Below are 25,007 nucleotides of genomic sequence, written 5' to 3' on the forward strand. Positions count from 1 at the left end.
TTTTTATTTATTTGGATTACTTCTTAACTTCTTGATTCCAACATTTTAAAAAAAAATATCATTTTTCTGCATTAGTTCCAGTTAGACAATTGCTGGAATAGAAAAGAGAATTTATTTTTTTTTGTCAATCGCTACGGTACGTTTTTCAGAAGAAAAATATAATTAAATAATTAGAGTGGGTCGATAAAACATTTAAGTTGATTGAGTGACTATATAAATAAAATATTAATAGTTTAGTGACTTTCTAAGTGAAATATCAATAGTTGAGTTACTTTTGAGTTATAAAACAAAGTTGAGTAACTTTCTAAGTGAACAAGCCTAAATTGAGTGACTTTCTAAGTGAAGTATTAAAAGTTGAGTGACCATATGCGATATTATATTTTTCTAATGGTATAAGTCCAGAATTTGTATATGCTTACCCTAACTTGTATATAATTATTATGTTGATTAGGGGTGTACAAAATCCAACCAAAAACCGAGTCAAACCGAAAAATAAAACCCGACTAGTGGTTTGGTTTGACTTGGTTTGGTATTAGAAAAAAAAAACCCGACTATATTTCGGTTTGGTTTGGTTTCAACTAAAAAAACCAATCCGAGACCAAACCAACCCGACATTATATATATAATTTTAAAATTTTATTTTATACGTAAAAATATTTACTTTGATATAATTTTTAAATATTTCTTACTTTTTCATAATTTTTATCTTTTAATATATTATTTCATGTTTGAAAATTAGAATTCTTAATGGTTCAGTAAAGATTATAGTCCATGGATGTTGGTAATTATAATAAAGCTTAAATCAAAATCAAATTAATACTAATGCAAAAAGAAAATTAATTCAACACTAAGAATGACAATAATATTGAATATTTGTTCTTTAGTTTTACATAGGTTTAGGCAATTAAAATACATAATCTAATTTTAATTCCTTTAATATTTAGTCATGTAACTAATACTTATTAAACTTATTTTAGCATGATTTAGTACTCTTAAATTATGATCATTTTCATTATGACTTAATAATTTGCAATATTTGTTTTACGCGATTTCATTATTATTTTTTTTGTTGGATATTTTTAGTGTCATTAATCATATCATATTTTGTGTTATTTTCTTAAGAAACACCTTAGATATTTGTATTTTTGGTAGAGGACTAAAGAAATATTTGAAGTACAAGTAAATTATATGTTTGTATAAATACTTTACCGGAAAAACCCGAAAAACCGAAAAATCCGAAAAAACCTGAGTTTTATTGGTTTAATTTGGTTTATAAATTTAAAAACCCGATACAAATGGTTTGATTTGATATTTGAAAAATCCGAACCAACCGGCTATGTACCCCTAATGTTGATACATTTGATTTGTATACATTACGAAAAACTTATTGGAAAAATAACTTAAATACACAACTTTAAGTTTCTTATTGTCTATTTTTCCCTACCTTTTAAAAATATTACTTAAATCCCTTCTTTCTCTTAAATATCAAAACTTCCAGATACATAAATCACTTCTACAATCCACGTTCACCACTCCCTATTTAACTCCTTTTTTTCTCTCCCTAAATTCACTCCAAGAATTTATCAGTTACAAATCAATATCCAAAATTGATTTTCAAAAATCTTCTCTCTCTGTTCAACCAGTTTCAAACTTCTTCTTCTCCGTTCACTCCCCTTTCAAACGTTTGTCATATCAATTTTCATCTTCTTCCTTTACTTTTTTTTTTTTTTTTTTTCAGTTTTTCTTCTTGATACATATGGATCCAGATCCATATGTATTAGTGTAGTTTTATGTATCAGATTCACAAAAAAAATATTAATTATCCACATATCACAAAATTTTAGAATGTATCGGCTACATGATTGTTGCGACTAAATTATTTAATGTTTCAACAGTATTATCTAAATGTATCAACAATATTAACTTAATGTATCAACAATATTAACGACCAACACAATTAATTTAGTTTAGATTTAGGTATCAGATTAAAAAAAAATTACACGTTGCACGTAATATAATTTTTTATGTTTTAACGCATCAAAATTATAGAATGTATCTGATACATAACGGATGCTACTCAATTCTTCAGCACTTCATTCATATATCAACAAATGTATCTTCACAAATAATGTATCATTATCAATATATCAGTTATCATAATCAACAAATTAAACAAAAATCAACATCACCATCATACAAGTTCTAAAAATAATAATGTATCATACAAATAAACAAAATAAATGTATCACCATTTATAGATCTAAAAAAATCAAACACGGTTCTTCACAAAACAGATCAAATACTCCCATACTTTTGTCTATCAGATATCTTTACTTTGCAATTGAAGTTGTTCTTTATCTTATATTTCGCCATCACATCTACGAGTGTTGCTTTATCCTTATATAATTGACTTGTCTTTACCTCTATACTTTTTGAATCAATTATATAATTTGTAACTTCCAATTCTGGATTATAATACGAATCACAAATTCTTGATTCAACCACTGCAAGAGCTTCTGTATCCTGTGTTGTGCCTTTTACACACGTAATTTCTCCGCATGTTCCATCAAAGTTATGTATATCACCACCAATCTTCTCACTTGTATCAATGCATAATGGATACATTGCAAATCCTGGCTCACTCTTTTTCACTTTTAAATATAGTTTAACACCCATGTCGTTCTTAATTTTCATCGTAGACGAGTTACCTTCTACGATGTATCGAATTTCAATATTTTTCCTTGATACATTGATATCTAACTCGGTTGAAATTGCTGTTTTGAGATTCAATAATGAAATTGATTGTCCAACAACGATTCCGTCATTTTTGTAGCCTTCATAATTCACTTCGCTCACCCAAATTCCTAAATGACTCAGCAAAATAGATATATTCATCATGTATCAAGAAATTTTCCGAGTTTTATTCGAAATTCTCACTGTTTCGAAATCTTCTGGATGTTCCAAAATTGTTCTTCAATGGAGAAGATGTAATTTTGAAATTTGTAATGTCTGAGTGGATTACCTATTAGTATATGGATTGTTTAGGATCAGTTAGGCGTAAATCAAGCAAATTAAATTATCAATTAATTTTTATGTTTTTTTTTCCTTTTTTAGCGCAATAATAATTTGTTTACCTTGTATCCGATATAATCAATCAGAATGTTAGCTATGTATCTGGAGCCTACCTTTTAAAGGGATTTTTTGTAAAATGAAAATTAGTTGGGATAAGATGTAATTTAGATCTTACACTATGGGATTCCTTTAATTTTTACAAAATTATTTCATTAGTGGAGTTTCGGGCCATTGTGAGAGGGGCCTAAAAATGATTGTTAATGTATTGGAAGTTGGAACCAGCAAGCCCACCTGATCAAGTTGCAGATCATACTACTGGGCCTTCTACTAGTGGTGCAGCCCAGTTGGTTAATTTTTGTCGGAGTGTTTAAAAGCCTACTATGTTTCCTAATTCCTATGGTAGCTATTTATGAAATTTTCCTTTTAAGTTATAAAACATTAAAAAACTAGTAATGTAGAAAAAGACTACATAAAATATAGGAAAAATTGTATATAATAGCAAACTATTAATCCAAATTAAATGCTATAAATATACTTTAATTTAATTGTACCCTATAGCAAACTATTGCTATTTTCGCCACTCTCCCTGGTGGAATCTCGCTCGCCACTCTCGTTTTGGTGGCAGTCTCGCTCGCCTCTCTCGCTTTTATACAAACACAAATGTATAAAATGTGTTTGTGTTTGTATAAAGCGAGAGAAAAATTGTATATATACATATATTTCCGTTCCCCTCTCCCAGATCTCGCTCGCCATTCTCCCAAATCTTGCTCGCCACCCTTGCCTCTCTCGCTTATACAAACAGAAACGAAATGTATAAATTGCGCTTCTGTTTGTATAAAGCCAGAGAAAATTGTATATACACATGCAAATACATATATCTTTGTCCTATATACTTATAATTATATAATACAAATATTTTCCGGCCCAATTTTCTTTTACCTTTCTCTCTTTCTCATTTTATACATACACAAATTATAGAATTGATCTTTTGTATACAACTGCTTTCTTTTGTATATGTATATCAAATTATACAACTGTCTTCTTTGTATATGTATAGCGAATCAACTTTTTTTTTTTGTATATGTGTAGCGAATTATACATATATATATTTGCTATGGAGCGCAATTATGCAAATTTTGCTATAACATACAAATATAAATTTTGTGTTTATTATATGTGAAAGTTGCTCTAAAATATAACTTACTCAAAATGATATAAAAATGGACAAATGACACAGAAATTGATTGTTATGTTTTACGGGCCCAATAATCACACTTTTAAACAGTTTAAGGATAGTAAAATAAAATATATCTCTAAAAATTCAATCATAATTCAGGAATACTCATGTCTTAGTTTAATTTCTCAATAAATAACTAGAGTATAAGTATGTTTGGCAAAATCAAGATAAAAACATAATGAAAAGGAAATTCTATCCATAAAAAGAAGTAAATCGATTTATTTATTTATTTTAGATGCGATTAAAGGGTGACAAATAAATTAACATGACACGCATGCAAAATAGTTTCTGCTAAAAAACTAATCCTAGTTATGGTTACGAATAAAACTGCTCCACTTTAATAACGAATAAGGACTATTAATGCTGAAATAATATGTACTTTTTTGTCCCAATTTACAAGTCATGATATGAATCTCAAGAGTTAATTAAATTTTTATTTGGTTAAACTTTTCTTATAAATAAATTGTTAATTATTATAATTTATATTATTTTATATAATTTTTAAATAGATAATTTTATTTAAAATTTTTTATATCGGAATCACAATTGAAATTCAAAAGTTTGAATACCGGTATTCAATTGTTTCATAAATTAAAACGGCAGGATTATTATTTCCGAGTCTAAGGAATGATTTGGGTTTTTTTATTTGTCATCTAGATTCTCTGAATCTTAGTTGGGGCAGGGTTAGGGTTATAAATTAAGATTTTCATTCTTTGTTTTCTCAGGCGACGGCCATGGCTGAACTCTGCCCCAATTCTCAAACAGATGAACAAATTGTTAAAAAACGAAGAATTTCTGATACAAATTCGGACGATCCAACATCCCGATTCCCCGATCATGTTCTCCATTTGATTTTTTCCTATCTTAAATCTCAAGACCTCTTTACTGTCCGCCTTGTTTCCAAGAATTGGCATCGCAACACACCTTCATACTTTCCTCTCGAATTTGAGGAATCAAACACTCCAAATACACCCTCTAACGTGATACAGGAATCACATAACAAGTTCTTAGAATGGATCCGTTCTTCTCTCGAAACTTGTCAATCTGAGTTAAAAAAGGCGGAGAAAAGGATAATTCGGGTTCAATTTGAGCGTCATGAGAATATCAACGATTTGTTGGAATTGATCAACGAAATTGATTTTCATGAGGTATATTTGAGATTTGGGTGTTTTAATTACTGGATTCCGTTTATTTTTCAGTCGAAATGTCTTAGAGTTGTTCATCTAACTAGAGGTGGAATTGATAAGCATTTGTTTAGTGATGAAACGAATTTTGTTTGTTTGGAAGAAGTAGAATTAGATAGCGTCAATTTAAGTGGAGAAACTCTGTCAAAGTTTATTAGTAAGTGCCCTAATATTAGAGAATTGAAATTGGTGAATTGCATGGTGTTAAGGTCTGTTGTGTTACCTAAAGTAGATCGTTTGAAGAAGCTTTATGTGCAGTTGGTAGGTTCTTATCCTTCTATTACCGACGTACAAGTTATTGCCCCGAGTTTACAAGTGTTCCATTTTGTTCAATTTAATAGATGCAATGTTGCAGTTAATATGGATATTCGTGCTTGTAGAATGTTGCGGGAATTTCACTTGGAATGTCCCACATTTCCGGTTGGTTTTGATCATGAACACTTCATTTCAGATTTTCCTCATCTTGAAAATCTGATCCTTGGTCCTTGTGAGACGTCTAAGCGTGTCAAAATTTCGAGTCCATCACTTAGGAAATTAACCTTAATGTTCACACAACTGTATAATTATAATTATTCAAGGAAAAGTGTTGTTTCAGTTCCAAATTTATGTTCTTTCCAATACGTCGGTAGAACATTTAAATCATCTTTAGCTCCGAGTGAAACTCGAAAGTTGTTGAAGACCATCGGCATTTCTTTGGTTCCTCATGTTGAGAAGATCAATAGAGCTTGGTTCCTCCAATTGAGAAGTCATCTTACAAAACTCAACAACCGTATTGGATTGGCCTTAACCATTCGTGATCAGGTACATGAACATACTTTAGATCTTTTAACATATCACTGTTATTTCCATCGTACTGACTAGACGTCTGTCTTCTTACAATGCATGAATGATGAAGACAAGTTTTTCTGCACTGGGTAAACGAGGGCATAAATTGTGGAGCATATCAATTGGACGAATTCCAACACAAGTGGTACCTCATATCGGACACTTAAAGCTAGACATAAGGTTCAAAGTTCCAGAGGAATCCCATGGGTGCTTGCTGAAATATATAATTGATAACTTACTTTGGATGTCTCATCCAAATGTATTGACTCTATCAATGCCAACTAGTTTTGCTGCATTTGCACTTGTAATGTTCTCAAACATATATTTATATTCATTTTCCATTTTCTCTTCAAGGATTTAAATATAATTTTCTCGTATCATTTGCAGGGAATCTGCAACGAGTTTCTCATAAGCAGAAGGGAAGACAACTGCTGTGCAGATACCCAGAACAAGTGCTGGCGCCATTTCCTAAAGGATTTCAAGGTTAGGGAGCTAGTTACCAATGAAAAGGAAGAGACAAAGAAGTTCAATTTCATATTTACTTGGCAATTATGAAGTTAAGTCACTCTCTTTTCTGTTGGCCAAATTGAGATACTTTGTAGTAAGACATATGTGTTTTGAGTAAATGCAAATTATACCATATATTTTGCCTTAAGACATACGTGTTTCGAGTAAATGCAAATTATACCATATATTTTACCTTATCTAACTTCATGCTTTGCGTGAATAAAAAATCTTTGTTCGAAGGTATTGTCTATCTGAAAAATGAGAAGGATAGACACAACAAGAAGCTCTTTTTGTGCTTGAGATTAAGAAAAATATACTTGTATGTAACGTTCATAAAATATGTACTTCATTATTTAGGCATAGAATAGTTTGTGAACCTTTTAAGTTCAACAGTGGTACTATTGAATTTCTAGGAAAGAGATTAGTTTGAGCCTTTGAGGGTAAGATATATTTCTAGTCCAATTCTGAGACAAAGTAATGTGATTATTTTTCTGTTTCTCCAATTTGCTCTCCCTGTGAAATCTTCTGGTGTACTTGTCGTCTCGTCATGATAGACACACATTCGCCATGATCAACTTTCTTAAGTTCCAGTTATGCTAGGATATATTAATGTACCCTAGTGAATGCACTTCTTCTTTTTTATGACAAGGAAAACCCGCAGCTGCTACCCTTTGGGTGCGCACAAGGTAAACCCCCCACTCCTAGTGAATGCACTTCTTGAAGTAAATCAGCAACTCCCTTAGCAGATGGTAAACATCATTTTGGTTTACTTATAGTAGTGTTGATCTTTTTTAATGGGAAAAGGGTTAAAAATGCCCTTAACGTATCTCAAATGGTTCAAAAATGCCCTCCTTCCATCTTTTGGTTTAAAAATGCCCTCAACGTTTTCTTAAGGTTTAAAATTGCCCTTTATTAACAGCCCACTAACATAATAAATGATGACTCATTTAATTAGCCAAGTGACTTTATCTTATTGGTCCACCTAATTTTTAAAATCCAGCCCAACGACCCGACCCATCTGTGCTACAAAAACTTAAACCCACCCAAAAACCCATTTTCATATTAACCTATCTTATCTTTGAGCTCCATTTTAGGACGACTCTCAACCTCTTTTGTAGCATCCGACGATGGCGATTGAGGGTTGCAAATCACAACACCTCTAGTTATGTTCTTCAGATAATACTTTTTTGTTTCTTCAATTTTTTACGCAGTTGATTCCATTACTCTGCAACTTAGGTAATGTTTTGCTTTTTTAGGAGTTTGATTAGGAGTTTGTAAAGGTGGGTTTACAGCAGAATCTTGATATTGATCAGTTTCAGCTTTATGTTGGAATTATGAGATGTTTTTGCTTGAGAATTGTTGAAATTCAGGTCAATTATTGACTTTTGATGAGCTTTTCTGCTCTGGGTCGATTTGCTCCTAAGCTTTCAAGGCATTTTTTGAAGATATGTAGGGGGATTCTATTAAAGATGTCTGTAAATTGCAAATTGTTGGGCACGAATTAGAGCTTCTCTTCAAGTTTTAGGCTGAAGAAGGCCAGAGAGTCTTTGCTAGGACCAAATTGTGGGTGGAGATGGCAAATGAAGCTTTTGTTTTTATGGCTCATTTTCTTGGGAATTGGATTTTTTGGTTGGTCATTAGCTTGAATGGTGGTGTTTATAGTTGGAAGCAGGAGGCTTCAGAACCAAAGGAAGATAAATCTTATTTTCTTCTTGAAAGTTTCAATGTCAGCAAGTAACAAATTCAAGATTTAGCTAACCTTATTCTTTGTAGTTCTTCCTTCCTTTTCTTCTTGAAATTAACTGAGAAATGGAAAAAGAAGACGAACTGAAGGAGGTAGGAAGAAAGAAGAGAGTTAGAACAAACGGGAACAAAAGATCCAAAATTAATTGGTCATATCGGGTCAAATTTGAAATGGATTTCTAGACTAAGTGGGTCATATATTTTGAAATAGATAAAGAAAATCCATGTCACAATTGCCATGTCATTGTGCTGTTAATAAAGGGCAATTTTAAACCTTAAAAAACGTTGAGGGCATTTTTAAACCAAAAGGTGGAAGGAGGGCATTTTTGAACCATTTGAGATACGTTAAGGGCATTTTTAACCCTTTTCCCCTTTTTTAATAGTTGTGAGGAAGCAGAAGAGGATTATGTTTCTATTGAAAATAATTCAACAAGGAAGCCTCTGAATAAAGCTTAGTGAGATTAGGGTAAGGTTCGTTTCTGAAATCTAACTTGTGAGATTGCACGGTATATTGTTGGCTTGTTTTATTTTTCCTAAAGGCCAAATAACTTGCCCACACCTATCCCAAGTTTCTTTCTCTGCATGAATCAAGTTCTTGAATATGACCATTCCAACTGAGGGCTAATCATAGATCTACTATGATTTTTTTTAATATCTTTTATTTTATTTTTGGTTCAGTTTTTGGGAGCTTTATGTTGAGTCACTCCAAGAATAGAATCAGCAGCTCATCTCATGTTTTAGGAACCAAATGAGGAATCACAAGTCGATGGACTTGAGCATTCTTTCTCATTTTGACACTCTATCTGAGTCTGTTTCATTAACCCTTCAACTCTATTTTTATGTATCATTTAAACACAAAATACTAATTTTATGATTTCTTTATTTTTATTTATGTTTTTATACTGCATTTCGCATTTTAAAAATCAATGTCTGTCCATTAGTTTTGTTTTTTTTTTAAAAATAATTAACAAATGAACATTGATTTTTTTTTTAAAATAATATATTTTCATGAAAGTTTTTTTTTGTATTTTTGCGTGAAAAATAAATCGATGCATTTGTTTTTCTTTCTTAAAAAAAATCATTGACAACTCGATGAAATATGTCGAGTCCCTAAAAAAAGAAGAAGAAATATGTCGAGTTTTAGCATATTTTAGTAGTATTATTAGCAATGAATACGAGTTTTTTTTTACTCATACTGAATATGAGTTTTTTTCGTATCGAGATAAATTAAAATTGAAAAAACAAGTATTTGCTTTAAGTTTGTCAGGTACTTTTGATGCAAAAATATTGAGTAAATCTCAATTTTATTTTATTTTTCTAAAAGAAAAAATGATGTTCGCTAAATCTCAATACAGAGTATATCTCGTATTTTTAAGTTTTGTTACTAAATTAACGGACATACGAATTTTAAAATATAAAGCGCAATTGAAGAACATAAATAATTAAAAAAACACAAAAATTAATATATTGTGTTTATGTAACGCAATGTGAATTTTGAGAGTTAGAATCAATTTATTTTATTTTAAAATATTTTAAGTGTCTAAATTATATTATCATTTTATATTAATATTTCTTTTACAGAGTTTTTGGCTAAAAACATCCTAAACTATACCCAACTTAAACTACATCCTTAAAATATCATTCTTAACAAAAAAACATCCCCAAGTATTTAAAACTTAAGAACTTTCATCCCTCTATTAAAATTTGTCAAAAAATTAGCAAATTCCGCACAAAAAATAAAAAATTTGAGACTCATGTTTGATGTTAAAAAAACAATGTTAGGACGGTGTGTCTACGAGGAGACATGATTTGCTCTTCTCCTTTACCAACTGAATGAAGTTGAAGCTTAATTTCACACAATCTTCACCTTACAAAGTCAAAATGTCATTAGATCAATAATTTTTTTAGGCAAATTGATAATTGAGTTAATCAAGATTCAACTCATTTTGATCTCTAGTGTTCAAGTTTTGTTTTCCATTATTAGAAGTAAAAGTCTCTGATCGACACCGCTTTTTGTAGATAAAATGAAAAAAAAAACATTTCCATTGATAATTCTTTAATATCAAATCAAATGAAAAGTAAATAAAAACAAAATTGCTATTAAAAGGAAGACAATGCAAAACGTTATTGCTACAAAAATAATAATATTATTTTAGATGTATGTAAAATGAACAAAATTGGTTTATTGGGGTGATTTAGGGAGTTTTGTTGAGAGTAGTGTGAATTGTATATGTTTTTGTGAAGAATTTGTTAATATTTTTGATAAATTTTAACAAAATAATGAAAGTTGTCAAATTTTAAATAATTGAGGGACGTTTTCTGTTAGAAAAATAATTTTGATGTAATTTAAGTTGAGGGTATAATTTAAGAATGTTTTTAGCCAAAAACTATCTATTACATAATTAATAAATACATAAATTTAATTTCAAAATATTTAAAACTATCATTTACGGTAGTCAAATTTTAATTATGTCGTATAAATAGAGAGTGTGAGTACTTTATTTTGAGTGTAAAATCAAAGGTGATGTATGATTTGGGGGTTTTTCTGTCATCTGATTTCAGTTTCCCAGGCCACGCCATGGCTGAGCTCTGCCCCATTTCTGAAAACGTTGAAGAAATTGCTAAAAGACCAAGAATTTGTGATAGTGATTCCGGCGATCCAACATCCCGATTGCCCGATCATGTTCTCCATTCGATCTTATCCTACCTTAAATCTGAACAACTCTTTCATGCCCGCCTTGTTTCCAAGAATTGGCATCGCAACATACCTTCATACTTCCCTCTCGAATTTGACGAATCCAGTTTCTTTGAAAAAAACCCAACTACACCCGCTGCTGTTATACAAGAATCACATAACAAGTTCTTGGAATGGATCCGTTCTTCTCTCGAAACCTCTCAATCTCAGTTAATCAAGGCAGAGAAAAGGGTAATTCGTGTTCAATTTAAGCATCATGAGAATATCAACGATCTAATGAAATTGATCAACGGAATTGATTTCCATGAGGTATATCTGAGATTTGGGTGTATTAATTACTCGATTCCCTTTATTTTTCAGTCGAAATGTCTTACAGTTGTTCATCTAACTAGATGTGGAATTCATAAACTATTGTTCAGTGATGAAGTGAATTTTGCTAATTTGGAAGAAGTAGAATTAGATAACGTCCATTTAACTGGAGAAACCCTGTCAATGTTTATTAGCAAGTGCCCTAATATTAGAGAATTGAAATTGGTGAATTGCAAGGCGTTAAGGTCTGTTCTGTTACCCAAAGTAGATCGTTTGAAGAAGCTTTGTGTGCAGTTGGTAGGTTCTTATCCTTCTATTACTGACGTACATGTTATTGCCCCGAGTTTACAAGTGTTACATTTTGTTCACTATAATAGCAGCAACCTTGCAGTTAATATGGATATTCGTGCTTGTAAAATGTTGCGGGAATTTCACTTGGAATGTCCCACATTTCCGGTTGGTTTTGATCATGAACACTTCATTTCAGATTTTCCTCATCTTGAGAATCTGATCCTTGGTCCTTGTGAGACATCTAAGCGTGTCAAAATTTCAAGTCCATCACTTAGGAAATTAACCTTAATGTTTACACAACTGTATAATTATAATTATTCAAGGAAAAGTGTTGTTTCAGTTCCAAATTTATGTTCTTTCCAATATGTCGGTAGAACATTTAAATCATCTTTAGCTCCGAGTGGAACTCCAAAGTTTCTGAAGACCACAGGCATTTCTTTGGTTCCTTATGTTGAGAAGATCAATAGAGCTTGGTTCCTCCAATTGAGAAGTCATCTTACAAAACTTAGCAACCGTATTGGATTGGCCTTAATAATTCGTGCTCAGGTACATGAACATCCTTTAGATCTTTCAATATATCACTGTTATTTCCATCATACTGACTAGACATCTTCTTACAATGCATGAATGATTAAGACAAGCTTTTCTGATCTGGGCAAACAAGGACATAAATTGTGGAGCATACCAATTGGACGAATTCCAACACAAGTGATACCTCATATTGAACTCTTAAAGCTAGATATAAGGCTCAATGTTCCACAGGAATCTCATGGATGCTTGCTGAAATATATAATTGACAACTTACTTTGGATGTCTCATCCAAACGCTTTGACTCTATCAATGCCAACTAGTTTTGCTGCATTTGCACTTGTAATGTTCTCAAACATAGATTTATATTAGTTTTCCATTTTCTCTTTATGGTTTTAAATGTAAATTCCTCTTATCATTTGCTTATTTGCGCAGGGAATCTGCAACGAGTTTCTCATAAGCAGAAGGGAAGGCAATTGCTGTGCAGATACCCAGAACAAGTGCTGGCGCCATTTCCTGAAGGATTTCATGGTTAGGGAGGCAGTTACCAATGAAAAAGAAGAGCTAAAGAAGTTCAGTTTCGTATTTACTTGGCAATTATGAAGTTAGGTCACTCTCTTTTCTGTTCCCCAAATTGAGATACTTTGCAGTAAGACATGTGTGTTTTGAGTAAAAGCAAATTATACTATATATTTTGCATTATCTAAGTTCATGCTTTGCGTGAATAAAAGATCTCTGTGCGAAGGTATTGTCTATCTGAAAAATGAGAAGGATAGACACAGCAAGAAGCTCTTTTTGTGCTGTGATTAAGAAAAATGTACTTGCATGTAACCTCCATAAAATATATACTTCATGATTTAGGCGTAGAATAGTTTGTGAACCTTTTAAGTTCAACAGAGGTACTATTGATGATTTAGGCGCAGAATGGTTTGTGAACTTTTTAAGTTCTACTGTGGTACTATTGATGATTTAGGTGTAGAATAGTTTGTAAACCTTTTAAGTTCAACAGTGGTACTATTGAATTTCAAGGACAGAGATTAGCTTGAGCCTTTGAGGGTAAGATATATTTCTAGTCCAATTCTGAGACAAAGTAATGTCATTATTTTTCTGTTTCTCCAATTTGCTCTCCTTGTGAAAATCTTTTGGTGTGCTTGTCCTCTCGCCATGACAGACAAACACATTTGCCTACGGTGAGCATTGATTTTTATCTGCTTTCTTAAGTTCCAGCTATGCTAAGCAGAAATACCGTCTTGTAATTCCAAATCTAGGATATGTTAATGTACCTCTTGAAGAAAATCAGCAACTCCCCTAGGAGATGATAAACATCATTTTGGTTACTTATAGTGTTGATCATTTTTGATAGTTGTTAGTTGTCAATCCGACTGTGAAGTAGTGGTGGTTAAAGGTATAGAGGAAGCGGAAGAGGATATGGTTCTACAGAAACAAAGTAATTCAACAAGGAAGCCTCTGAATAAAGCTTAGTGAGGAAGAGTTCATTGCCTTGTATTAGTTTTCGACATTTCTGAAAAAATTACTTCAGACATGGCCTCATTTGCTTTGTCTCTTGTTGTCATATTATCTTGCAATTCTGCTTCGGAAACATATTGTTTGAGCTGAAGGTGTATTAAAAACAACCTCTCTACCCCATAAAGAAGGTAGTAAGGTTAGCGTACAATCTATCTTCTCCAAATCCCACTTGTGGAATTAGAGAGTAAAGTTCTCACGCATACTTATATGTCTTGTTTGTTTTGTGTTTCTGTAAGATTTTAAATTAAAATCCTCTATATTACAGCATTTGTTAGTAATCTTTAACAAATGGTAATATACAATCGGTGCATATAGCTTAATTACATGACGCCTTGATTGGTGTAATTGCATAAATCTTGTGCTAAAAGAATTAAAACTAGGATTGATTAATTATCTTTATTTTAAGAATTTCACTTTATATGAAAAAAGTGTTTCAAATACAATTTTGAAGTTATATTTGGAATTTGGAAAACACCCAAAACCTTGTTTACACATTTTCCTCTCTATTTTTTTTTCATTTTTAATTTATTTTGTTTTCGATTTTTTATTTAAATTTTTTGTTTTCATTAACCCTATTTAAATTATATTTCATATTCAAATAATATTTTTTAAATTTATATAATAACCAAAACTACCGAAATAATGTGAAGTTAGAATCCTTGTATGATTGGAATAGCCCCCCATATGTAACTCAGTTATATTTTATGGGAAATGCCGTAGAGAGTTTAAGGTTTTGTTTGAATGATGAGTTCTTCTTCAATCCTCAATCCTCAAAAAGTTGAAGATATTCTTAAAAACACAACAATTTCTCCTACAAAATGGATTGATCCTGCTTTACTATTACCAGATCATATTCTTCATTCCATATTTTCCTACCATAATTGTCCACCTTGTTAACAAATATTGGCATCGTAACACCCCCTCATACATCGTTCTTTACTTTGATGAATTCATTTTTTGTCGAAAAATTCGAAGTATTTCGTCCCATCACGACTACCTTGAATCCACTATTTCTTCTCTCAAAGCTTCTCAAAGTAAGTTGATAAAAGAACATATAACACTGATCAGAATATCGACGAAATTAATAACGAAATTGCTTGACGAATACGATTTTCATGAGGTGTATTTGAGATTTATTTATTCTCATAATTACAACTCTTTGGGGTATATTTTTCAGTCCAAATGTCTTAACTAAATGTGGATTTTTTAAGGATGTGTTTTGTGGTTTAGAAATAATTCCCTCTTTGCAAGAGTTGAAATTGGAAAACGTCTTGGTAAGTGAATATAATCTATCTAAGTTTATTACTACTAAGTGCCCTTATATTAGAGAATTGAGTTTGGTTAAGTAGATCGTTTGAAGAAACTTTATGTGAAGATTATAATTCTTATATGAACATACAAGTTATTGCCTCCAGTTTACAAGCGTTCCATTTTGTTTTCCGGAGTAATATCAAAGTTGCTGTTGCTCACATGTAGAATGTTGCGGGAATTTTACTTTGAAATTTCCTATAGGTCTTGATCGTGAGAATATCTGTTCAGATTTTCCTCATCTTGAAACTTTGTTAATGAGATCTTGTGAGACGGAGAAGCCTCTCAAAATTTTGGGCCCGTCCCTTAAAAAATGTGTCTTATCCTTCCCACCACAATATGAATATTCAAGACAAATTATAGTTTCCGTTCCTAATTCATCCTTTTTCCAATATATATATGGATACACCAATTTTACCATCTTTAGCTCCTTCAAGTGATACGTCAGAGCTTATAGAGAGCATCATTCTTGTATTGGTTCCTCAAGTTTATGTGATGAATAGAGGTTGGTTCCTCAACTTGAGAGTTTTAGCAACTACAATACAATATTGGACTTACGCATTCGTGTACAGAGGTACGTGAACATTCATATTCTTTATAGGGTAGTGTCTGTGTACACTCTATCCTCCTCTAAGTTGTTATTTACTAACGAGTCATTTTCTTACTATGCATCATGAATGAGGAAGACAAGTTATTTTGTGGGCAAATTAGATGCAAGAACTCCAACAAAACCGCTACATCATATCAAACACTTAATGCTAGAGATGATCGAGCTCAAATTTCAACAGGAATATTTGATGAGATATATTATTTATAATTTACTTTGGATGTCTCATCCAAACTCATTGACTCTATCAGTATCCACTAGTTTTGCTTCACTTGCATATGTAAGTTTTCAATTCCATTATTTACCGTTCATTTTTGAACGAATGATAAACAATTTAATTTTAATCAGGGAGTAAGCAAGGAGTTGTTCGATAGAAGGGATGGCAGTTGTTGCTCAAGTACTCATGAAATGTGTTGGCGCCATTTTTTAAAACATTTCGAGGTTAAAAGAAGAAGTTATTGATGAAAAAGAGGACATGTTGAAGCTCATTTTCGATCGTATTTACTTGGCGATTCAATAGTTAGGTCGCCACTCCCTGTTTTTGTGCTTTATTTTGCTTTTGTTACATTATTTTTGGCCCGCACTAATATTATAAAATAACTGGAATAATGACCTTTATTATCACTAGTTTTGTTCTCTTCTCTTCCTAAGTTCTTATTACCCCTTTGTTTCAATCAATTATTGACTTGACACACACCTTAAGAATAATAAATAATAGGGGTGATATTATTATAGTACTCTTTGAATATATTAAATTTAATGTTTTGAAAAATTTATAAGATATTGAATATTATTTAATAGCAAGGGAAAAATAGACATAAGAGGATAAGTAATCTCTTGATTTTTTAAACTTGAACAAATATTATTTGACAGAATTATTTTTAATATAGTGGACAAATAAAAATGAAGGTAATAAATTTCTATGCATTCAAAGTACAAAGACATGTTTCATCCTTTAGTAAACAACTAATTAGTTGAGTTGTTCAAATGAAAAGAGGTTTATTAAGAAGTCTTTTTTTTTTATTATTATTATTCACATCTTTCACAAATTTGTCTTCACAAATCTAAAAATAAAAATAAAAATTGACACCTTTAAGGAGACTATAGTCTATACATTTGACCAAAAAAGTTAAAAACTTGTGATTTGAAGTAAATCTTCGATGCAAGTTAATTTCTTCCATTTAATTTTACGTATTTTCCTATGGAAAAAGAAATAGCAAAATTTAATCGCTCCTTGTGTTTGGGTACCCCTCAAAGGGTATATTTTGGAGGCAGTGATATATATAATATGTCATGGAAAACAACAAAACGATGAAGATAGTAAAGTAAATTAAGAAAAAATCGATAGAAACTTAGAATGATGATTAGCTCAAATTAAAGAGGAATATAATTTGGAACAATCGCATATCATAGAAGTTAAAGTGTATATACTTCTTATATCAGACAAAAAAAAGTTATATTATTCACAAACAAGGGAGGTACTACTATACATCTAAGAACAATTGCACTTTTGGCCCTTTCCTTTAAAAATATTCACATATTTTCAGATTTATTAACTGTTTCATCATTTGATTCCTCATGTATTATATTAAACTTGTATTGTGTACATCTTATTTGTAGGTGCTATACATCTAAGAAACCGTCTAAATATAATATATTTCTTACGTAAAAGAGACCTAAAATACATAAATTAATTAATTAAATGTTAAATATGTTGATTCATCGATCACATATTACAAAGATCAAAATTAAAATTTATCAAAGTGTATTGTTCCCACATAAATTAAAAGGGCGAGGTTCTCAAAGTATGAGTGGTCAATCCAATAAATCTTATTGGGCCGTTATGAATTGGTATAAATGTTGGAAAAACATAAAGAAAGTTTCAATTCTTTGGTAAACACAGACAGCCCATATGAAAATGAGAATTTACTCTTTCTATTTTACTCTCAATCTTGCTATCTTTATTTCCATATTCATCTTTAATATTGCTTATGGATCTGCAGGTTCATATTTGTTCTACTTATTATTTTATAGTATTTACAATAACTAATAATCTTAATTTGTTAACATTTTGTTGAATATATAGGTGGAGTATGTGAAAAAGTGGATTGTGTAAAAGGCAAGTGTGTAGAAACTGGAGAATTTCTGGGACTTGGATTCAAATGTGAATGTGATCCTGGTTGGACACAAATGCAACTTGGCCCTCTTGCTTTTCCAGCATGCACTCTTCCCAACTGTGAGTCTCTCTCTTTCTACAACTTTACATCGAACTTTTAAAATCACTTTACAATATAATATATTTGGTGAGATTGTGTTTAACCAGTAAATTTATTTCCCAAAACACTTATTTCTTCCACAAGCTTACTAAACACCTCACCTTTTTGGTCTCTCAAAAGTTTGGCCAAACAAACAACATAAAGTAAAATTATTTCGGTCTGATTAATAATCTTAAAATTTAAGTCGTGAAATCAATCAGTAATGCTTTTGAAATTGCAGGTACGCTCGATCTTGGTTGTAAGAGTCATACACCGTCGCCACATCCGTCACCCTTTAACATTACCGATCGTAATTTTCGTTGTCCCTTTATTTTCTCCCCTTTCATTTTGGTAGTATAATAAATAGTACTAATGATTAACCGTTCAAAATATTTGAAACACGAAAAAAACTATTTTCCTTGTTTGACTTTCAAAATCTTAAATAAAACCGCTCTGATTGTTTCTTATAATGATTATAGTTTTGTTTATTCGCATTTTTTTTTGTCGTTAATGAGTAACTTTGTCATATGAGCACTTGAAGGTGTATATAAAATACAAAGTAAAATTTATTTATTTTAGCTTTGTTATTTTGTGACAGCTTGTAGTTTAATATGGTGTGGTGATGGAAAATGTGAAATTAGTGGAATGGGACATTATTGCAAATGTAATGAAGGCTCTTCCCAATACATGAATATGTCTAAGCTACCTTGTCTTGATGAATGTAAGTTTCCTCTTTTAACCCAATCTTTATTTTCAGTAAATTAAAATTTTATATTTTTTAAACACCAATTTGTCAGTTTTTTTTTTTTTTGAATCAAGCATTTTGATTAATTATTGATCAAATACCAATTTGTCAGTTACTATAGGAAAAATAATTCTTTTAATTAGCATACTAATAAATAAGAATAAAGAATGTTAATTGGACAATTATGATCAAGAGGCTATTAAGATTCAAGCTTTGCGTTATGATTAGAATTATGATTTTCTTGTACTGAATTCCTTAAATACAAGGATAATTACTAAAGATAAAAATATGCATTTATTATTTTTTTTTGCCAATTAATTGGAAATCTCAAGTTGTAACTTGTTAAGCTGGCATTATTTGAAAGTTGAAACCCAAAGAACCTATACAAGGTGAATGGGAAATAACAAAAAGGAGACTGAATTATAGTCAATTATAACGAAAATTATCATTTCATCTATCATATCAGTCTAATCAATCTACTAAAATAAATAGTCGTTAATTAATTGAACAGGCGTTTTCGGAGCAGATTGCAAAGGAGTGGCACTAGAACCCAAGCCGAGCCTTCCACTCCCTCCGTCTCTAGGGCATGGTACGTCAACCTAACGTTAATTCTTTTTGTGATAATACAATTATTTGAGTATTAAGTCTATTGGGAATATTCTTGGACTTTTACGCTCTTTTTTTCTCTCTCTTGAAAGTCGTGGACTTTTAAATTAACTATAACCTGTTTGGTCAAACTTGTGAAAAGTCAAAAATGCGTATTTTTAGAAAGTTATGATGTTTGACCTAGCAGGAAACTTAAGTGCTTTAAGAAAAAAAACAATATCGTGATAGAAACTTTACCTTCATTTGTACACAAGTTCTAGTATATGACATGATCATTTAGTATTTGGGAAGTAAATTAATGTTGAGAGGTTGTGTTATATTGTTTAATGAATAGATGGAGTATGCAAGCTTGTGGATTGTGCCAAAGGAAAGTGCGTAGCAACTGGAGAATTTCTTGGACTGGGATTCGAATGCATTTGTGATCCTGGTTGGAAACAAATTCAACTTGGCCCTATTACTTATCCTGCATGCAATGTCCCCAATTGTGAGTCTCTTTCTATACGTTTGGTACGACATAAGTCATTTTCTTTGGAAAGTTAAATCTAACACAATACGACATAGTTATTTATACCAAATCAGTCAAACTATATTAAATGGGCTGAATTGAACGAATAAAAAAAGAATTGATGGGCTAATTTAGGCGCTCTTAATTTCAGGTACGCTCCATTTAGGTTGTGGGAGTCAAGCAGCCTTGCCACCACCTTCCTCTCTAGCACCCTTCAACATTTTTGACCGTAATTTCTATTATTCCCTCCCATAGAACGTTTTTTAAAAAAAATAAAATAAAATAACAAAGTAATACATCAATATTTGATTTTTAATTTTGTGGCAGCTTGCAGTTTAGTATGGTGTAATAATGGAAAATGTGAAGTTAATGGAACGAAACATTACTGCCAATGCAACGAAGGCTCCGAAAATTTGATGGATGTGCCTGAGCTACCTTGTTTTGATCAATGTGAGTTCCCTTTTCCAACCCGATTCTCTCTTCTTCTTTTTTCGTGTCAAATGTAAACAGTATATATAATATTACGATAAGAGTTTAAATTTTCGTATGGTATAATACTAGTAAGACTTTTGTTTTAAGCCCAAAAAAATTTTGGGCTTAGAGATGTTATAGTATTTTTTTCAGTTAATTGTACTTTGAAAAATATTATAACTTGCATTAAAAAAAAGGGTAAAAATCTTTTTTTTTTATTTATAAAAAGAATAAGGAAATAATTTATTTATTTTCAATAGTAAAAATATTTTAGACTTTGAATTAAACTATTCAAATTTTCATATCATTAGATAAAAAATTGTATGAAATAATTCAAATTAAATGTTATAGCCATAGTTTATTTTATGGAAAAATTACTTAAATACACAACACTTCTTTACATATTTTCAACATCTCCCTACTCTTTTACTAAAATACAAAAATCCCTTATTTTCCCCCAATTCAACTTAACCGGATACCTTATTAGTTTAAGTATCCGCCCGTATTAATTAAAGTATCCGCGCTGCTATATTATGCATCCGCCCGTATTAATTAAAGTATCCGCGCTGCTATATTATGCATCCGCCCGTATTAATTAAAGTATCCGCGCTGCTATATTATGCATCCGCCCGTATTAATTAAAGTATCCGCGCTGCTATATTATGCATCCGCCCGTATTAATTAAAGTATCCGCGCTGCTAGGATTTTTGGTAATTAATGAAAGAGTAGGGAAAGGAAGTAATTTCTTTCTTATACTATGTCATTTGCCTAATTTTTACTTATTTTATTTGTAATTCGCAGCAAACATCTCATTTTTTTGTCATTTGGTTTGGTATACAATTAGTCATTTTCGGTATACAATTACCCATTCGGTATACAAATGTATAAAATGTGTTTGTGTTTGTATAAAGCGAGAGAAAAATGTAAATACAAATAAAAATACATATATTTTCATCCTATACACTTGTAATTATACAAATACAGATCTTATTATACAAATTACAATGTATAAATGAATTTATACAAAACTAAACAATTTGTATAAAATTGGATGTATTCAGCGAATTATACAAATCAAAAACTCCATAACAAACATAAAATTTGCTATGGAGCGCAATTATGCAAACTATTGCTATAACATACAAATATGATTTTTATGTTTGCTATATGTGAAAGTTGCTCAAAAAAATTTATGCAACAAGATCTAGGTGTTGTATTACATATACATGGCTAACTTATTAATTTTAAATAACTTTAATAATAGTATTATTATCAGATTTTTGTTGTAAGCTTAAAAACATTATACCTTGTTAAAAAAATCACACAATAACTTTTTAGATGATAATTAGTTCTGAATAAATTTTTGACCAAATTAATATTTGATGATTGTAATTTTTTAAAATCTTCTTCTGAGGTATTAACCTTATTGTTTGGGAAAAAAACAGCACAAAATACATTAATAGAAAGCAAAAAGAAATTTTCTAAACTTTTCTTTTTGCTTTTCTATAAATGTGTTTGTGTTATTTATTTTTTCCAATGACGAGGTTATAAACACCTAAGGTGAACTTTTTAGAAAATTATAATTATCAAGTAATAATTTAGCCAAAAGATTATTTAATTACAAATATTAATTTGTTTAGGATTAATACATGATTTGAATATTTTATTTTGCGTCCTAAATTGATATTAATATAACATATTGTTAAAGAATGACAAAAGTCCCACATCGGTGATTAATGAGATGGGTGGACTCCTTATAAGGCTTGGGCAATCCTCCTCCCTTTGAGCTAGCTTTTGGGGTGTGAGTTAGGCCTAAGACCTAATTTAACATGGTATCAGAGCAGGGCTCATCTCACCCGATGTTGGGACCCCCAAAATCAAAATTGCCCACGCACCAGATGCTAAGCACTGGGCGTGAGGTGGGGTGTTAAAGAATGACAAAAGTCCCACATCGGTGATTAATGAGATGGGTGGACTCCTTATAAGGCTTGGGCAATCCTCCTCCCTTTGAGCTAGCTTTTGGGGTGTGAGTTAGGCCTAAGACCTAATTTAACATGGTATCAGAGCAGGGCTCATCTCACCCGATGTTGGGACCCCCAAAATCAAAATTGCCCACGCACCAGATGCTAAGCACTGGGCGTGAGGTGGGGTGTTAAAGAATGACAAAAGTCCCACATCGGTGATTAATGAGATGGGTGGACTCCTTATAAGGCTTGGGCAATCCTCCTCCCTTTGAGCTAGCTTTTGGGGTGTGAGTTAGGCCTAAGACCTAATTTAACACATATGAGTTCATGTAAAATATAAAGTTGAAAGAGCCTTATAATTTCTGAAATATGAAATAGTGATTGCAAAAGAATATTTTCACCATGTTATGTAATTAAATTTACATGTACATCTTTATGAAATCTTGCATAAAAGTTTATATATACTATCAATATATATAATTACTAATTAGCTAAAACATTTGTAAATGGCACAGGTGTATTTGGAGCTGATTGTAAAGGAGTCCAGCTGCTTGTTCCAAGCCCTCCACCCCCTTCGCCTCCACGGGACGGTAAGTTAACCTAATCATCTTTCTTAATTTTAGGTGATATAAATATATTTACGAAAAAAAAAGATATATTTATAACATTTTTATGGGTGATTACTAGTGATAATCCTAACATATGGTTAAAAATAACTATTTTTTTCTTTTATATTACAGACATGTATTTGTATTGCGGAGTTTGACATTAACTCCTATCTTATACAAATAATATGTACATAGGTCGAGGGTTAAGCCTCGCATTCCATATATTCCAAAATCTATGATTTTGTCATGTCATAATTCATAAATATTTGTAAGTCAAATAAGAGTGATTGAATTCTGAGTTTAATTAATTTAACTACTATCATTTAATAGCGAGGAAAAAAACGGCTTGGTTCAGATTGGACATCTGAATAAATGATCTTAAACTTTTGATTTTCACTTGCTTCATGGGCAAATTTTCAAAGCCAAAAATCAAGTAATGTCCATGAGGCAAAATTTGTTAAATTTAAAATTTTCCTCATAGGACAAGCGGAGTTGAAAAGTTATGTACAACTCACCTCCAAAGTCATTCTTGTAAATTGCTCATTTTTATTGGTTGATTTACGCAAATATTTCCTTTTTAAGTTACTATCCAGTCTCCCCCTCCCACAGTTTTATAGTTAGTGAGAAATGAGAATGCAAGATTTCACAAAACATTAATCTCTCATTTAACATTTTCAAAAAATTGGATCATTACTTAGTATTTCCTCATAAAAAATTTAATTTGCTCAGAGAAATCTTTAATCGGTGGTCTAAAATATAAATAATTGTAAAAGAAATAAAATGATAGTCATTTACTAAACAATTGATCTATCAAGTCTTTATTCTATTGTTTAGCAGTACTCCTTTATGTTAACTAATGAACATTAGGAGAGACCAAAGAGCTTGCAGTGGCTACAAAATTATTGAAAATTCTAACGTGTATACTATGATTAAAGAACTTCATAGACATTTAATTTCATAATAAAAAAAAATTATCGATAAGATCGGACTATTAAAATATTTTTGTGATTAGACTAAATATTAATTTTCTGATGTTAATACATTTTTTCAAAAAATATATGTTGGCAGGATCCAGTGGTGTCCCTAAGGATCCCAATTGCTCGAGGAGTCTTCGTGCTTTCTCTGTTTTGCTGCTATTTACCATCTTCCCTGTTTTAATGTAGATGTTGGTTATCGTAAGGAGTGTTGATATTTAAAGAAGTGAACAAATGAATAAATCACAATTACGACATTACATTTTGAAAAACTTAATTCAAATACATCATAGACTTATTAAAAGTATTACTAAAACTTCATTCGTCCCAAAAAGATTGTCATGATTTGAAATATAAAGGTTAAACTAACTAATTTTGGTGTGAATTTGGATATAAAATCTTCAATCTAGGAGTCAATGGCTTAAGTCATATATTTTAGAGAAATATTATATTTTATGTATAAATTTCTTACTGATTCACGTGAGATGAAGGTCTTAGCTAGCATGGATAAGGTGAACATAAGTAAAGTAAATTTTTTTTTTCTATTAAGTAGTATTTAAAAAGTCAATTTTCTCATTTTTAAAGAAAGTCCGTGTTTTTTAGCCAGTATGATGGTCGGCAGCAACATGTCTGTAGCTATAGACACATATCTTGTAGATTGAGAATGTTGTTTGATAACCACTGCAAGTAAAACTGCAGTTGTTGGAATTTTCTTGTGTGACAACCAATGCCGTGTCTCTCTATGTAATGTAAACAAATACTGTAATCTCTAAATTTCTGCCAAAAGATTACAAAAAAAAGAAGAAATTCTACTACTTATTACAAAAAGTAATTATTCAAGCTTATTTCATTTCAAAATAAATTTCAGCTTTATCTACAAACGGTCACGTCTACTCAATATTGTGGTTTTCATCATTTGATACAGAACTCTTTGACCGTAATTTGATAGTTTTCATAAATTATTTATGTCGGCGTTGGTACTTTTTATCAGATTTAAATTAGAATTTTATAAGACAAATTTAATTTATTTTTAATTTTTATCATAT

At 31.0% G+C, this 25,007-nt stretch overlaps 2 protein-coding genes across 5 annotated transcripts; both read left to right on the forward strand.

Moving 5' to 3' along the window:
• Positions 1–4,903: 4,903 nt before the first annotated feature.
• On the forward strand, positions 4,904–7,022 carry LOC102581818 (uncharacterized). 4 transcript variants are annotated; one of them, XM_015306242.1, is made up of 4 exons: positions 4,904–5,457; positions 5,835–6,294; positions 6,389–6,622; positions 6,706–7,022. In XM_015306242.1, exons 1-4 carry the CDS (start codon positions 5,453–5,455, stop codon positions 6,871–6,873), a joined length of 867 nt encoding a protein of 288 aa, XP_015161728.1. In that variant the 5' UTR covers positions 4,904–5,452; the 3' UTR covers positions 6,874–7,022. The 4 variants fall into 4 exon arrangements, with proteins under 4 accessions (XP_015161728.1, XP_006341655.1, XP_006341657.1 ...); XM_006341595.2 differs by having other exon boundaries at positions 4,905–5,457; positions 5,874–6,294; XM_006341594.2 differs by having other exon boundaries at positions 4,906–5,457; positions 6,208–6,294.
• Positions 7,023–11,067: 4,045 nt separating this feature from the next.
• LOC102582585 (uncharacterized) lies at positions 11,068–14,118 on the forward strand. The gene is made up of 3 exons (XM_006341596.2): positions 11,068–12,409; positions 12,500–12,733; positions 12,827–14,118. The coding sequence occupies exons 1-3, from the start codon at positions 11,093–11,095 to the stop codon at positions 12,992–12,994; spliced, it is 1,719 nt and encodes a 572-aa protein (XP_006341658.1). The 5' UTR covers positions 11,068–11,092; the 3' UTR covers positions 12,995–14,118.
• Positions 14,119–25,007: the final 10,889 nt, after the last annotated feature.

This window comes from Solanum tuberosum, unplaced genomic scaffold (genome assembly GCF_000226075.1).
Source record: "Solanum tuberosum cultivar DM 1-3 516 R44 unplaced genomic scaffold, SolTub_3.0 scf00026, whole genome shotgun sequence".
Classification (NCBI taxonomy): Eukaryota; Viridiplantae; Streptophyta; class Magnoliopsida; order Solanales; family Solanaceae; genus Solanum; species Solanum tuberosum.

Bases quoted from the DNA above. Each gene is read 5' to 3' on its own strand.
- LOC102581818 (XM_006341593.2), top strand. From the start codon at position 5,044: ATGGCTGAACTCTGCCCCAATTCTCAAACAGATGAACAAATTGTTAAA. The intron at 6,295-6,388 runs GTACATGAACAT...TGAATGATGAAG, and splicing joins CCTTAACCATTCGTGATCAG to ACAAGTTTTTCTGCACTGGG. The intron at 6,623-6,705 runs GTAATGTTCTCA...TATCATTTGCAG, and splicing joins GTTTTGCTGCATTTGCACTT to GGAATCTGCAACGAGTTTCT.
- LOC102582585 (XM_006341596.2), top strand. From the start codon at position 11,093: ATGTATGATTTGGGGGTTTTTCTGTCATCTGATTTCAGTTTCCCAGGC. The intron at 12,410-12,499 runs GTACATGAACAT...TGAATGATTAAG, and splicing joins CCTTAATAATTCGTGCTCAG to ACAAGCTTTTCTGATCTGGG. The intron at 12,734-12,826 runs GTAATGTTCTCA...TTATTTGCGCAG, and splicing joins GTTTTGCTGCATTTGCACTT to GGAATCTGCAACGAGTTTCT.